Source organism: Moschus berezovskii, chromosome 5, assembly GCF_049115385.1.
Source record: "Moschus berezovskii isolate FMDL1 chromosome 5, NW_MosBer_1.0, whole genome shotgun sequence".
Lineage (NCBI taxonomy): Eukaryota > Metazoa > Chordata > Mammalia > Artiodactyla > Moschidae > Moschus > Moschus berezovskii.
The window spans coordinates 94568839-94586326 of record NC_142464.1 but is presented as its reverse complement, the minus strand read 5'-3'; the positions used below and the strand labels follow the sequence as shown (position 1 = coordinate 94586326).

At 35.2% G+C, this 17488-nt stretch overlaps 1 protein-coding gene across 1 annotated transcript in view; it reads left to right on the top strand.

Annotated features, from left to right (window-relative positions):
• SULT1B1 (sulfotransferase family 1B member 1) overlaps window positions 1–16518 on the top strand; it is a 43347-nt gene extending 26829 nt beyond the window's left edge. The window contains exons 6-9 of the mRNA XM_055434646.2: window positions 7217–7343; window positions 7973–8067; window positions 12073–12253; window positions 16049–16518. Coding sequence (XP_055290621.2) covers window positions 7217–7343; window positions 7973–8067; window positions 12073–12253; window positions 16049–16161 — 516 coding nt within the window. The 3' untranslated portion in view covers window positions 16162–16518. The remainder of the gene's footprint in view (window positions 1–7216; window positions 7344–7972; window positions 8068–12072; window positions 12254–16048) is intronic.
• The last annotated feature ends 970 nt before the right edge of the window (window positions 16519–17488 follow it).

Below are 17488 nucleotides of genomic sequence, written 5' to 3'. Positions count from 1 at the left end.
CTAAACAGCAAATCAGTTTTTAACATGACTTTTAACTCTTTCTCAATCACATAGTAAAGTGATTGCTCAAATGCTTTGTTCACCTGTTACCATAAGAAGTGAACTATATAAGAAAGTGTTTAAATTTTTAAAAACACAGTATGTTTTAGCCTAAATTTGCATACTCAAATTTTCCAAAATTATATAGGAACAGAATCCTTATGTCAGCACAATATTGCTACTACTATTTCCCAGCTGTCCTTAATAATCTGACCTTCTCTGAAAACTCAACATAAAGCTGTCAATTCTTATTTGTTTGGTAAAATTCTTCAGTGAGACATCTGAGCCTGGGTATTTGCTTTTGGGAAACTTTTAAATTGGAAACCTTTTACCCCCCCCAATATTTTGAAGCTATTCAGATTATCTATCTGGCATTTACTAGTTTGTCGCATGTTGGAATCTAAGTTGTTAAATTCTAAGTTGTTGAATTTTGTGATGAAAAGTTGTTGGGAGCAGGAGCCACATGCCTGGTTGTCTAGGTGCCTGTGGGAGCTCACAGTGCACCAGGGCTGGGACTGGCTGGGCAGAGCACACAGGCGTGGAGACCTTCAAAAAGGCATCTGCTTGCTCCTGGGCTGCCACGCTCTCAGGCTCTGCCTTGGAGGAGGAAAGGGGCTCAGAAAGATCAAGTGGATTGCTCAAGGTGACACAGCAAGTAAAATGCAGTGCTTGGCTCAGAGCTCAAGTATTTCTGACAGTTGACCTCCCTCCTGGCCTTGCATTTTTGATTTCTCGGAGATTTTTGATCATGTTGTTAAACTTGGGAGAAATGGTTTGACTCCAGGGCCACAGGGCTCAGAATGAGCACCTCTAAGAAGACTGACAAGCTTGGTCTCTGATGCCACAATGGTGAGAAGTTAATTAAAGTAGCTCATTTTCAAATGAAGCTAAGTGGACAGAAAAAACCAAGCCCTGAGCTTTTAGAGTGGGAACACTGACTCCAAGACCCTAGACTACCAGAAAATAACCTTAGGGAGTATCAGATAGTGAGAACTCACACAAAGGAAACAACTTGAATACAAGACCCAGCATCACCCATCCACCACTAGCACCCTGTGCAGGACCCCTCATCTAAACAACAAACAAAACAAAATTACAAACCCAGTCATCATCAGACAGGATTACCACCTCACTCAGCTTTGCTCATCAGAGGAAAAACGAACAAGCAAAAACTCAGCACAAATCACACCCTATACGAAACTTACACAAACCACTGGACTAACCTTAGGAGGGAAGAAACCAAAAGGAAGAAAGAATTCAACCTTGATGCCTGGGAAAAGGAGACCTCAAACACAATAAGTTAAAACAAAAGATGAAAAGGCAGAGAAATACTACACAAATGAAGGAACAAACTAGAAACACAGAAGTTAAAAAAAAAAAAGAAGAGGAAATAGGCAAACTGTCTGAAAGAGAATTCAGAATAATGATAGTAAAGATGATCAAAAACCTTGAAAACAAAATGGAGAAAATGCAAGAATCAATTAACAAAAATCTGGAAGAATTAAAGAATAAACATACAAACAACACAATTACTGAAATTAAAAATACTCTAGAAGGGTTCAATAGCAGAATATCTGAAGTGGAAGAGGGAATCAGTGAGCTGGAGATAAAATGCTTCTGAAGAGCAGAATAAAGTAAAAGGAATAAAAAGAACTGAGGATAGTCTCAGAAACCTCTGGGACAATCGAACACACCAACATTTGAATTATAAGGGTCTCAGAAGAAGAAGAGAAAAATAAAGGATATGAGAAAATGTTTGAAGAGATTATAGCTGAAAATTTCCCCAACGTGGAAAAGGAAATAGTCAATCAAGTTCAAGAGGCACAAAGAGTCTCATACAGGATAAACCCAAGGAGAAACACGCCAAGACACATACTAGTCAAACTAACAAAGACTAAACACAAAGAAAGAAAAAGATAGTGTTAAGTCATGTCTGACTCTTGCGATCCCATGAACTGTAGCCTGCCAGGCTCCTCTCTCCATGTAATTCCCCAGGCAAGAATACTAGAGTGGGTTGCCATTTCCTTCCCAAGGGGAACTTTCTGACCCAGGAATTGAACTCAAGTCTCCCACATTACAGGCAGATGCTTACGAACTACTCTATGAGGGAAGTTTCAAACACACACACACAAAGAATATTAAAACAGCAAGGGAAAAGCAACAGATAACATACAAAGAAAACCCCAAAGACTTAACAGCTGATCTTTCAGCAGAAACTCTTCAGGCCAGAAGGGAATGGCAGGATATATTTAAAGAACTGAAAGGGAAAAGTCTACAACCAAGATTATTGGAAGGATCTCATTCAAAATTGATGGAGAAATAAAGTTTTTCAGACAAGCAAAAGTTGAGAATTCAGTACCACCAAACCACCTTTTAACAAATGTTAAAGGGACTTATGTAGTCAAGAAATACAAGAGAAGGAAAAAGATCTACAAAATCAACCCTAAACAATTAAGAAAATGGCAATAGGAACATATTTATCAATAATTACTTTAAATGTAAATGGATTAAATTCTCCAACCAAAAGACACAGACTGGCTGAATGGATACAAAAACAAGACCCATATATATGCTGTCTATAAGAAACCCACTTCAGACTTTGAGACACATATTGACTGAAAGTAAGAGAATGGAAAAGTATATTCCATGCAAATGGGAAGCAAAAGACAGCTGGAGTAGCAATCCTCATATCAGATGAAATAGACCTTAAAATAAAGGAGATTGCAAGAGATAAGGAAGGACACTACATAATGACCAAGGGATTAATCCAAGAGGAAGACATAACAATTGTAAATATCTATGCACCCAACAAAGGAGCACCTCAATACATAAGACAAACACTAGCAAACAGAAAAGGAGAAATTGACAGTAACACTATAATAGTAGGAGCCTTTAACACCCCTCTCACATCAATGGACAGATCATCAAAACATAAATTAATAAGGAAACACAAGTCTTAAATAACACATTAGATGAGATGGATCTCATTGATAACTTCAGGGAATTCAATCCAAATGCAGAAGAATACACCTTCTCAAGTGCACATGGAACATTCTCCAGGATAGACCACATCTTGGGTCATAAATCAAGCCTCAGTAAATTTAAGAAAATTGAAATTGTATCAAGCATCTTCTCTGACCACAATGCTATCAGACTAGATATCAATTACAAGAAAAAAACTATAAGAAACACAAACACATGGAGATTAAACTACATGTTTCTAAATAATAAGCAGGTTACTAAAGAAATCAAAAAGGAAATAAAAAAATTTCTAGAAACAAATGACAATGAAAATACAACAACTCAAAACCTATGGGATGCAGCAAAAGCAATTCTAAGAGGGAATTTTATAGCAATACAATTGTAGCTCAAGAAACAAGAAAAACACCAAATAGACAATCTAACTTTACACCTAAAACAACCGGAAAAAGAAGAACAATAACAACAAAAATTAATAGAAGGAAAGAAATCACAAAGATCAGAGCAGAAATAAATGAAAAAGACATGAAACAGTAGTAAAGATTATTAAAACTAAAAGCTGGTCCTTTGATAAGATAAAATGGAAAAACCTTTAGCCAGACTCATAGACAAAAAGAGAGAAGAATCAAGTCAACAAAATTAGAAATTAAAAAGGAGAGGTTTCAACAGACAATGCAGAAATACGAAAGATTATAAGAGACTATTATGAACAACTATATGGCAATAAAATAGATAACCTGGAAGAAATGGACAGTTTCTTAGAAAAGTTCAATCTTCTAAGACTGAACCAGGAAGAAACAGAAATTATGAACAACCCAATTAAAAGCACTGAATTTGAAGCTGTGATAAAAAAAAAAATTCCCCCAAAGCAGAAGCCCAGGACCACATGACATCACAGGAGAATTCTATCAAACATTTAGAGCAGAACTGATGCCTATCCTTTTAAAGTTCTTTCAGAAAATTGCACAAAAAGGAACACTTCTAAACTCACCCTACAAGGCCACCATCACCCTGATACCAAAACCAGACAGACAACACAAAAAAAGAAAAGTACAGGCCACTGATGAACATAGATGTAAAAATCCTCAACAAAAATTTTAGCAAACAGAATTCAGCAACACATCAAAAATTTCATACACCATGATCAAATTGTGTTTATTCCAAGGATGCAAGGATTCTTCTATATATGCAAATCAATCAATGTGATATACCATATTAACAAATTGAAAGATAAAAATCATAATATAATTTCAATAGATGCAGAAAAAGCCTTTGACAAAATTCAGCACCTATTTATGATTAAAACTCTTCAAAAAATGGGCATAGAAGGAACCCATCTCAACAGATAAAGGCTATATATGATAAGCCTATAGCAAATATTATTCTCAATGGTGAAAAACTGAAAGCATTCCCCCTAAGATCAGAAATAAGACAAGGGTGTTCAACTTTGTTACTATTATTCAACATAATTCTGGAAGTCCTAGCTACAGCAATCAGAGAAGAAAAATAAATAAAAGGAATCCAGATCAGAAAAGAAGAATAAAGCTCTCACTGTTTGCAGATGACATGATACTGTACACAGACAGCACTAAAGATAGTATCAGAAAATTACCAGAGTTAATCAGTGAATTTAGCAGTGTTGCAGGATACAAAATCAATACACAGAAATCACTTGCATTTCTATATACTAACAATGAAAAATCAGAAAGAGAAATTAAGGAATCAATTCCATTCACCATTGCAACAAAAATAAATATCCAGGAATAAACTTACCTAAGGAAATGGCATCACCGACTCTATGGAGATGAGTTTGAGTGAACTCCGGGAGTTGGTAATGGACAGGGAGGCCTGGCATGCTGTGATTCATGGGGTCAAAAAGAGTTGGTCACGACTGAGCGACTGAACTGAACTGAACTGAATGAGACAAAAGAACTGTACACAGAAAATTATAAGACACTAATGAAAGAAATCAAAGATGACATAAACAGATGGAAGGAAATTCCCTGTTCATGGGTAGGAAGAATCAATACTGTGAAAATGACTATACTACCAAATACAACCTATAGCAATGCAATCCCTATCAAATTACCAATGGAAGTTTTCACAGAACAAGAAAAAAAAAATTTCACAATTCATATGCAAACACAAAAGACCCTCAATAGCCAAAGCAGTCTTGAGAAAGAAAAATGGAGCTGGAGGAATCAACCTTCCTGACTTCAGATTATATTACAAAGCTACAGTCATCAAGACAGTATGGTACTGGCACAAAAACAGAAGTATAGACCAATGGAATAAGATAGAAAGCCCAGAAATAAACCCATGCACCTATGGGTACCTTATTTTTTACAAAGGAAGCAAGAATATACAATGGGGCAAAGACAGGCTCTCCAATAAATGGTGCTGGGAAAGCTAGACAGCTACATGTAAAAGAATGAAATTAGAATACTTCCTAATACCATACACAAAGATAAACTCAAAATGGATTAAAGACCTAAACTTAGGACCAGAAACTCTTAGAGGAAAACATAGGCAGAACACTCGGTGATGTAAGTCAAAGCAGATCCTCTATGACCCACCTCCTAGAGTAATGGAAATAAACATAAAAGTAAACAAATGGGATATGATTAAACTTAAAAGCTTTTGCACAGCAAAGGAAACTGTAAGCAAGGTGAAAGATAACCCTCAGAAGAGAAAATAATAGCAAATGAAACAACTGACAAAAGATTAATTTCCAAAATATATAAGCAGTTCATACAAGTCAATACAGAAAAACACACAACCCAATCAAAAAGTGGGAAAAAGACCTAAACAGAAATTTCTCCAAAGAAGACATACAGATGGCTAACAAACACATGAAAATATGCTTAACATCACTCATTATTAGAGAAATACAAATCAAAACTATAATGAGATATCACTTCACTCTCTTGCACTGTTGGTGAGAATGTAAATTGATACAGCCACTATGGAAGACAGTATGGAGATTCCTTAAAAAACTGGCAATAAAACCACCATATGACCCAGCAGTCCCACTCCTAGGCATATACCCTGAGAAAACCAAATTTGAAAGAGATCAATGTATCCCATTGTTCATTGAAGCACTATTTACAATAGTTAGAACATGGAAGCAACCTAGATGTCCATTGACAGATGAATGGATAAAGAAATTGTGGTACATATACACAATGGAATATTACTACTCAGCCATAAAAAGTCAGTTCTAATGAGCTGGATGAACATAGAACCTATTATACAGAGTGAAGTAAGTCAGAAAGAGAAAGACAAATATCATATCTAACACATATATACTGAATCTAGAAAAATGGTACTGAAGAATTTATTTACAGGGCAACAATGGAGAAACAGACATAGAGAATAGACTTATGGACATGGGGAGAGGGGAGGAGAGGGTGAGATGCATGGAAAGAGTAACATGGAAACTTATATTACCATATATAAAATAGATAGCCAATGGGAATTTGCTGTATGGCTCAGGAAACTCAAAGAGGGGCTCTGTTTCAACCTGGAGGGGTGGGATGGGTAGGGAGATGGGAGGGAGGTTCAAAAGGGAGGGGATATATGTATACCTATGGCTGATTCTGGAGAAGGAAATGGCAACCCACTCCACTATCCTTGCCTGGAAAATCTCATGGATAGAGGAACCTGGTGGGCTGCAGTCCATGGGGTTGCAAAGAGTCGGGCATGACTGAGCGACTTACACTTACTTATGGGCGACTCATGTTGAGGTTTGACAGAAAACAACAAAACTCTATAAAGAAATTATCCTTCAATAAAAAGTAAATTAAAAAAAGAAAAGGTGTTAAAAAATACTCCCTCCTTATTCTTTAACGGACTTTATTTTCTATAGTAATTTTATTTTTAAAGAATTTTAGATTGATAGCAAAATTGAAAGGAAGTTAGAGAGTTTCCATGTATCTCTTGTGCCTGCACATCCAAAGACTTCTCATTATCAGTAACTTATGTCCTCTCTATTTTGTCAGTCTTGTTAGATATTTATCAATTTTGTTGATTTTTTTAACAAAGGATCTTTTTTTTTTCTTTTCTATTAATTTTCTTAATATTTCACTGTTTTTAATTTCATGGATTTCAAATCTGTTATTTTACATGAATACTGTATGTTACTTTTTTTCTTAAATAAAATATCATGCATTCGATTTTCTTCATCCTCCCTCTACAGATCATTTATCTGGCTCGAAATGCCAAGGATGTTGCTGTCTCATTTTACCACTTTGACTTAATGAATAATTTGCAGCCTCTTCCTGGAACCTGGGAAGAATATCTAGAGAAATTTTTGACTGGAAATGGTAGGATGGCCTTAGCTAAAAATTAATGTCATTAAAAATTATTTTTAATAATATTAACTATTACAAGTATGAATTTCCCTTTCAAAACACTTTTTTCCCCAAATCAGTAACAAGTACATTCACAAATCATTTCAAATTAAATCAAATACATTTAATATTTGCTATGATATTCAGTATTTAAACCTGGTATTAAACATCAGCTTAATGAAAATATTCTCAAATCTCTTTTCACTTGCTAAAACCCATTCCCAGTTCCTACTCAGAACAGAAATTTATTTGCCCAAATCATTAGTTAAGTCTTTTATACATACATTTACAATAGTTAGATAAATAAGTGATACGAGTACTTCATAAAACAATAGTTTTCTTCTGCATGTGGCCAAGTATAACCTATTGGAGGCCAATGTATTTCCATCTGAAATGTTTCTTTTGCAATTAATATATTTAAAAATCTGAAATTTATGCATCTATAAGTAGCTGATTATATATACTTGTTTACACAGACTTTATAGTTTCAGTTCCTTGATTACTAAATTCCACAAAATATTTGTATAATTTGACTTATTTTTCACAAACAAATCTTCAATTTGACAAATGTTTATGGAAATAAGCTATTTTTCTGGTTTTAGTGGCATATGGTTCCTGGTTTAATCATGTTAAAAGTTGGTGGAAGATAAAGGAAGAACACCCAATACTTTTCTTATTCTATGAAGATATGAAAGAGGTAAAATAATAGAAATACATTATAGATAATTCCTCAACTACATCCTGTAGCAAAAAGATTAAAAGTTTTTTCAGTTACTCTATGGAATTCAAATGATATAGTTGCTTTGCCTATTACCCAGATCTTGCTAAGATCTTTAATGAATCTAATTGTGAAATCAGTGACATTTTAATCCTCATATCCTTTTCAATCATCATGCTTCTTTTGAGCACCTTTCTTTTCAAAACTGTCTGCTTCATTTAATGGGTTATCACTCTGTCATGGTTTTCCTGTGAATCTCTATCATTCAGTCATCTTTTTTTTGAACTCTTTGTTATAGATCGATGATCACATCTATGCCCAGTGTTGCCAAAACTATGTGTTAATTACCCACCAAAAACTCCATTTTAACTTCTAATCTGAATTCAGATCCTTGTTTTTCTTAAAATGACCCTCAAATTTAACATGTTGAAAATTAAACTCATCTTGCTTCTCTCTCTCTCCAATAGGTAATCCTTTTCTTTTATTCTGTCTTTTGGTTAATGATGTTTGGCTGTTCATTCAGTTTTGAAAGTTTGAAAGTAAATTGTCCTCATTAACTTTCATGTAGTGAATATGGTTCCATTTTCTCCGGAACATCCCAGTGGTTCACATGCCCTACCTATTATATCTTAAGTGTGCCCCTCTCTTTTACATTCTTCCTGACTGCTAGTTAAGGGATTCATAAAGATTTTTCTAGTCTCCCATATGAACTAGTATTAGGCTAAATACTATTGCAAAGTTCCAGGCCTATCCTCAGGCTATTTTATTTCATTAGGAAATACACACATGCACATACATACACACAAACATGGAAACCCAGCTTATCTAGTTGTAAAAGCCTGAACATGCAAATGAGGATATCTTGTGGAATTTCAGATTCTTGAGGGAAGGCATGTCTATCTTTCTTGTAACTGTATCCACAGTACTTACAACACCTACCACATATATAGGTGCTCGTTGCCACTTATTGTATGCATAAGTGATTGCTTGAATGAATGAATGAGTAGTGGTTGCAAACATTTGTGTGTGTGTGTGTGTGTGTGTGTGTGTTAGTTTCTTAGTTGTGTCTGACTCTGTGCAAACCCATAGCCTGTAGGCCACCAGGCCCCTCTGTCCACAGGATTCTCCAGGCAAGAACACTGGAGTAGGTTGCCATTTCCTTCTCCATAAAGAACTATAGAAAGAAAGAATGAAGTCACTCAGTCGTGTATGACTCTTTGCAACCCCATGGACTGTAAACTACCAGGTTCCTCCATCCATGGAATTTTCCAGGCAAGAGTACTGGAGTGGGTTGCCATTACCTTCTCCTTACAAACATTTGAGTAACATCAATAAAGAACCTGCCTGCAATGTGGGAGACTCTGGTTCAGTCCTTGGATTGGGAAAATCCCCTGGAGAAGGGAATGGCAACCCACCCCAGTATTCTTGCCTGGAAAATTGCATGGACAGAGGAGACTGGTGGGCTACAGTCCATGGGGTCGCAAAGAGTTGGACAGGATTGAATGAGGAACACTTTCACTTTTTTTTTTTTTGGATCCTACTCAGCACAGAAACATTACCTTATGTAAAATCTCTCTTGTTGCATATATTTCTGAGAAACTCTCAGGGCATTTCTGATATCTTATCAATAAGAGTCCTTTTCTACTCTGCCCAGGCTCCTACTCTCTATCACACTTACTTGTAGCTCATAGAGAATCTGTGATCTAAATATCACCATTGCCCCTTTATGACAGTTTGCAGGCAACACAATACATAGCTGTAAAACTAGAGTGGTTTTATGAAACCACTTTTAAAAAGTGGTGCTCTCCCTTGAGTGCTTGATTAATCAGAATTAAGTTATAAGTTCTTCATAAGACAGAAAATTGTCTTTCTGTGCCAAGTATTTCTTTTTACTTTTTGGAGATCAAAGTAAAACTTATTCACTTTATGAAGAGCGCAAATTTAACTTCTGGATGTAATTCTTTTTCTCCATAGGATAAACAAAATAATACATTTCCTAGGCTGAGTTGGTATGCAAATTCTGAGTCAGACATCATGCTGCTCCCCACATTACACTCTTGTGTCAAATATGTCTCTCCTTATTCACTGAAAATGCCTTTCTCAGATCAATTTATGCATATTGATTTACAGTCTGGCCTAATCAGTTCTATAAGAATATCCTGATATTTTGAATCCCACTCAAGCTGATTATACATTAAACTTATTAGACAATATATTTTCAATGGCACCCCACTCCAGTACTCTTGCCTGGAAAATCCCGTGGACAGAGGAGCCTGGTGGTCTGCAGTCCATGGGGTCGCTAAGAGTTGGACACAACTGAGCAACTTCACTTTCCCTTTTCCCTTTCATGCATTGGAGAAGGAAATGGCAACCCGCTCCAGTGTTCTTGCCTGGAGAATCCCAGGGACGGGGGAGCCTGGTGGACTGCCATCGCTGGGGTCGCAGAGAGTCGGACACGACTGAAGCGACTTAGCAGCAGCAGCAGCAGCAGTTATATTTTAGACAATGTTAAAGAAATGGTTTTCATATAAAAATAATAGGACAAAATTATAAGTATAGATCAAGAATAAAATTCAGAGAGAAGCCTAGTAATTTACATCAGGTTTATGAATGTCTGCATCAATTCTCAAACTCTCAATTAATGAGGTGAAAAAGCAGTAGAAGCCAGCACTCTCTGCTTTAACTTCTACTTGTCTATAAATTAGCATCATCATTGATACTTTGGCAGTGGCCAAATTATTCTTCAAACACTATAAATATGTAACAGAAATTGCTCTATATTTGTTTTCCTGTCCATATGTTTTTTCTATGTTTTCACTACTAACTTTTCTCTTAGTCTTTTCTCCACTATCATCATTTCTGACGTTTAAGTCATGTTAACTTTTGGCAACCCATTAATAGCCATCTCAGTGTTCTCTTGTCAAGGTCTGATATATAAAATACTGTCAGAACTTCCATTATAGGAAACTCTTTACCAAAACATACACATGCAAACACATTCAACACACACACACACACACACACACACACACTCAACACACACAGAGTTAATAAGACACATTACTAAAGAGTTGTGTCCCTACTACATAACAGATACAATCCAAATCCTTCAGCAGGACATCAAATGATGTTCTAAATTTTATCCCAATTCATCTTTCCTGCCTCATAGCCTCTCTCACTCCTATGAACAATTCAACCCCAACTCCAACCACTTTTCTTTTTTCTCACTTGAACACATTGAGTTGATGCTTCCAAGAGTTATATTTTCTTTATTGGAAATTTACTCTCCAACTGCTCAGGAGACTGCATCTTGGTAAACTCTGAAACATGTTTCTAAATTAAGCTTAGATGTTAATCCCTTCAAAATCTTTCTAAACATATCTATATAGATTTTTGCTTAGCTTCCTAAAAAGTTACAGATATTAAGTTAATGTCATTAGAATTTGAAAAAATTATTTATTTCTCAGATTTTTTTCTTCTTATTCTCAACGACAAATGAATAATTTGGGTCTTGATATCTTTGCAACTTCACTGGAGTTTGTTTTTAATAATTTACATCCAAGCAAGATTTCATCAGTGTTTATAACTTTAAAAAATATCTTCAGTTTTGCCTGAATTTATTACATTATTTTTATTAAATATTATTATTATAAACAAGAAACCAATTTGGAAGAGTAACAGAAAAATAAAGAAGAAGGAATAAAGATACTGGGTCCCTAAAACATTCAGTTTTCAAATTTAACTGCAAATTGAGCTTAAAATTTTTGCTACAATCTGTTTTACTAAATGTTATTAATAATTATGCTAAAGTTTATTATTATTGCACTTTGAATGAAAAATAAGACTTAGAATAACCAAAATATTTCCACTCTACCTTTACTAAACATAAATTATTGCTTTTTTCATTTTCATGATTTTTTCACACTATTTTAATGATTTACTGTGTTTACCATTTTCTTTGGTGGATCTCTACCCTATTGACAGAATCCAAAGCAAGAAATAGAGAAGGTTGTTCAATTTCTAGAGAAAAACCTGGATGATGAGATCTTGGAAAAGATAATCCATCACACATCATTTGAAATGATGAAGGACAACCCTCTAGTGAATTACACACATCTACCAAGTGAAGTGATGGACCACAGCAAGTCCTCATTTATGCGCAAAGGTTACTATTTTCTGAGTTTATTTTCCCTTTTTGCTTTCTTATGAATTGCTCTGAAATGAGGGTTAGCTTTGTAATCTCTACCCAGTTACTTAGACAGTTTGGGACTCAATTTTTTCATCTGTAAAATAAGGACACTAAAAATACCTACCATAAAAGTCGCTGAGTTAGATTAGAAATTATTAAAGGGAATAATGCCTATAGACCTGTTATTGGAACACCTTGAGTACCTAATAATCTTTCTCCCTTTCTTTACAACCCTGAAAAAAGGGAGTGGTTTTGTCACTTCTGATGTGAGTCATTCTGTATATTTTTATTCCTAAAACTTAAATCTTTGTTTAAATTGGCACAGGCCTCCTCCTACCTCCCAGGAATAAATTAATGTCACTCAGTGCAGTACCATCTTCTCTATAGACTCATTATCATTAGAAAGCAGTGGTCATTTTGTTAAGAAGGATTCACAAAGAGAAAGGACATGTGGGAAGTTTTGTTCCCTAAAAATAAATACTATCTGAATTATGTTAATGGTAAAGATGGAATCTAAATTTAACTTAAGATAACAATAGAGAAATATGACATTCACTGTCAAAATACAGCTATATTTCAATTAAGTCAAGTACTATAAATTGTGGGTTATCATATGTGGTTTGGGTCAAAAATGTGTTATTATCTTAAATGTGAGAATTTATCCACCTAGTCATGTCACTGTATCTTTTCAATATTCTTTACTGAACTGGAGAGAAAGATAAAATTTCAGTTGGTGTGCCTGAAAGTAAACATAGCCTGGGAATATATTATATATATGAACATGTAGATTAAGACCCTATATTCCTAAAGTATTATATGATTACAGATTTTTCTAACACATTTTTCTCTGTACCTTAGTGTGCACCTAGTGTTTTCAAATTATGTTTTTTTAAAATTTTCAAAACACTACTTAAAAAGTAAGCTCTAGTATAAGAGGTCAAGGCTAATTTTTCATTGTAAATGGTGCATTACAAGTTTGAACAAAGAAGACTGGTACAACACAACACACAACAACACACACACATGTTTTCCTGGTGGAAGAAACAGAGACCAAAAACAACAACAACAAAAAGCCTTATTAATTAAAAAAGGCAAATTTTTGTTATACCAGATCACTGAATGTAACTTCCAAGAGAGCTTTATCCCCAGTCATGAAAATTGATGCCATTGGAGGATATCTCATTAGGGTATAGAAATAACCTCAGTATCTGGATTCCACGCTTTCTACAACTTTAAAGGAAGAGAGTACATAAGAAAGACACACTTTCCATCCCCCTGGGAGTAGTGAAGGACACAACTTTTGTGGTCAGATTGCTCTGGGATTTATCCAGGCTGTGCCATTCCCTGACCTTAGACATTGCATACACTAATAAATCTGCCAAAGTTCTGGTTGCATCACTGATAAAATGGAGAAAAGAATAACATCTGAAGCACAAGCTTTGGGGGAGGATTTTCATAGAAGATATATAAGCTTACACTGTATTTTTTTCTGACCAAAAATGATATACACAAAAGTAGCAAGTCATTTTATCTTTCAGTTTAGTATGTTCTTATCTAATATAACATGTTTGTTTATTTATTCATGCATTCAATAATACTTAAAAGATACCTTTTATTTGTTAGTTAATATTTAAGAAAAGGTCTTCATGAACAACTCTATGCAGATCATATTCTCTAGAATGTAAATAACACATATATGCTCAAGAAGCTCATATTGTAATGCAAGAGAATGGATATTGGAAAATTCTCAAAAGTGAAGTATGAACAACGGGCTAAGAACAGTTTTCAAAGATTTCACTCTGGATAATCAAGGTCATAGTTTGGTCACACAATGTTAATGACAATAGGGAGATGATAAAGTCCAATGTTTATGCTTATGTCCCAAACTGCAACAAACCAGAAAATCCTAGCATTTGGCCAGAATTTATTTTATCAAAAATTTTTTATACTCTGATGCTAGGAGGGATTGGGGGCAGGAGGAGAAGGGGATGACAGAGAATGAGATGGCTGGCTGGCATCACCAACTCGATGAAAATAAGTTTGAGTGAATGCCGGGAGTTGGTGATGGACAGGGAGGCCTGGCTTGCTGTGATTCATGGGGTCGCAAAGAGTCAGATACAACTGAACGACTGAACTGAACTGAACTGATCCCAAATATGAACTACCCTCACATACATTTCAAAGAACTATCAGTATCTGGTGAAAATAGAATAAAGTATAATAACCAGGGAAACAATCTTGTCTATGGGGATGTCTCTTGTTAAAATGATTTAAAATCTTCATGAAACCATCATGGCTTAATAAGACTTACAATTCAATATGATTGTATTTATTTTTACATTGTCCTTATTTTTGGTTGCACTGAGTCCTCATTGCTGCACGTGGGCTTTCTCCAGTTTTGGCAACTGTGGACTACTCACTAGTTGTTCAGTACAGGCTTCTCCTTGTGGTGGCTTCTCCTGTTGCAGACAAGAGTCTCTAGGGCATGTGGGCTCAGTATTTGTGGCCTCCAACCTCAGTAGTTGCAGCTCACAGGCTCTAGAGCATGAACTCAGTAGTTGTGGTGCACGGGCTTAGTTTCCCCATGGCATGTGGGATCTTCCTGGGTCAGGGACAGAACCCATGTCCCCTTAATTGGCAGGCAGATTCTTAACCACTGGACCACCAGAGAAGTTCAATTTAATGTTAAATAAATTGCAAAATTAATGTTTTCCTCCAAACACATTAGCAGTACATTAAAAATTTATTTTTCAAATAAATATTTTTATGTATGCTTTTTATTTTTTCAAAAACAATTTTAGGAATCTTTACTTAAAAACAACTTTATCTTAAAATGGAGTAACTTTGGTTTTACGAGCAGCAAGCAAAGTACAGAAGCAAAAATGAATATTTTTAAACATCCAAGAATAAAAGATTAAGTGTAAATTTATATCCCACAGTTTCACTTCTATAAAAATTATTCAGTGATTTTATATGTTTGATTTTAATGCTATTCTTCTCCTCTAAAATTAAAGTAAGATGTATGTAGTGAGTTCAGGGAACACAAGAATCATCCAAATATCTTAACATCTTCATTTATTATTTCTGGGAAATGATATCTATCAACTTTCTGTTTCACAGTTTGACTGTACTCATGATCAGTTCTTTGTACAGTTTCGAAAAGCAACTCATGACAGATTGTAAATTATTCCCTGATCATTGATTCAGTGACCAGTGGTAACATGATCTGGGGCAATTAGAAACACTAAAATAATCTCTTTCAGAAAATTATTGTACAGCTGAAAATTTAGACAAGAAAACTAACCCTTCTTATAATGTTTCTTTAAAACCAGAGTCTATTTAATTATGAACATGTCAAAGAGTTAGTTGCTCAATCGTGTCCAACTCTTTGTGACTCCATGGACTGTAGTCTGCCTCTGTCCATAGAATTCTCCAGGCAAGAATACTGGAGTGGGTAATCATTCCCTTCTCCAGGGGATCTTCCTGACCCAGGGATCAAACCTGGGTCACCTGCATTGCAGGCAGATTCTTTACCATCTGAGTCACCAGAGAAGACTGCTGTTTATCTATATATCAGTTCAGTTCAGTTCAGTCTCTCAGTCGTGGCAGTAATTACCAAGAAAAGAAGAAATGAATTTTAAAGTATTCAAATACAAGGAAGGACTTCCTTTAAACTCTTTCAGTCTTTTCTTTTGGTATATAATGAATGGCTTTTCCTTCATAAAGAAAATCTTTTATTCATTCACGTGTTTTCTTATTTGTAATTTTTAGGGATTGCAGGTGACTGGAAGAATTATTTCACAGTGGCCCAAAATGAGAAATTTGATGCCATTTTTGAGAAGGAAATGTCTGAGACTGAACTTCAGTTCCGTACAGAGATTTAAGGAACCTAAATTGAAAATCTGAAGAAAGAAATCTGATCTGCAGTTTGGTGAAATAAAGACAATTAGGATTTAATTTGGGCAATTGAATTGTTTTATAAAGGAAAAAAAATGTGCTTCTAAGCTTTTATTTTCCACTGTGGTTAATCAGGTCCTTACTCACTCTGAGAGTCCCTAAAACTAGGACAAACTGTCACCTTTTCATAAATTATTCCTGCCTTTTCCTTGTAGTTTAAAATTAAGTTCTACTCCCTACTAACATGGCTCAAGAAATGCTGCTTTAACACCGGTGCTTTGTTTCCTAGCTCTGCCCCAGTTTCCCTTTCCTGAAAATTTGACCCAGGACACTGTGCCATTACCGTCTGTGCTCAGGATTTCAAGTTGTTCCTTGAGTCATAGCTCATCCGGCCTTGCCTCTCTTGGAATTATACGGTTCATGTCTCAGATAGTATGGTTCAGGTTTTGGAAATGTTGTTTCTATACCTAATTTCTGTTTATCCAAATTTCTAAATTCTGAGTATGTAATTTTCAAGTCTCCAAAGATGAAAGATCATCATTAGTCTCCCTATGGCTATTCCCTGGGAATAGGAGTCCTGCTCTGAGCACCTAAGCTGAGGGCAGGAACTTACTTCCTATGGAGAGTCCTTCCAGAATTCAACAGCTTCCTGTGATTCCTGAGAATTTCCTATTGCCACGATTTGGTTACCTTTGGGAGCATCTTGGTTTCTTCATCTTGTATCTGAACAAATGTGGATACCTTAATAGTACTTTCAATATTTCGTATATAATCAGATCTACCACTAAAACTTTCCCAATCTGGTGCCTACAAGAGATTCTCTAGGCTGAATCTCCACTACACCTTCACAACCCAATGTCTTTTCTACCCATTTTTCTACTCTTTGGTCTATCTGTTGGTCTCTTTGATGGATTTTTCCTTGGAATATAAGTCTTTTACTAAATATGTGTAAGTTTTAAGTTAAACTTTTACAAGAGATGTCTCATTATAAGAGATCTCTTATATCTAAGAGATATGTTAGCATTCTTTTATTTGTAATTGAATATAGTTGATTTACAATATTATGTTAGTTTCGGATGTATAGTATCGTGAGTTAATTTTTTAAAGACTGTACCCCGTTTAAAGCTATTACAAAATAAAGACTATGTTTCTCTGTGCTGTACAATACAACCTTGTTGCCTATTTATTTTGCACATCATAGTTTGTATAGTTTAAATACATACCACTATTTTGTCTGTCCATACTTCCCTCTCCTGGTAACCACTAGATTGTTCTCTATATCTCTGAATCTGTTTCTGTTATGTTATAGTCATT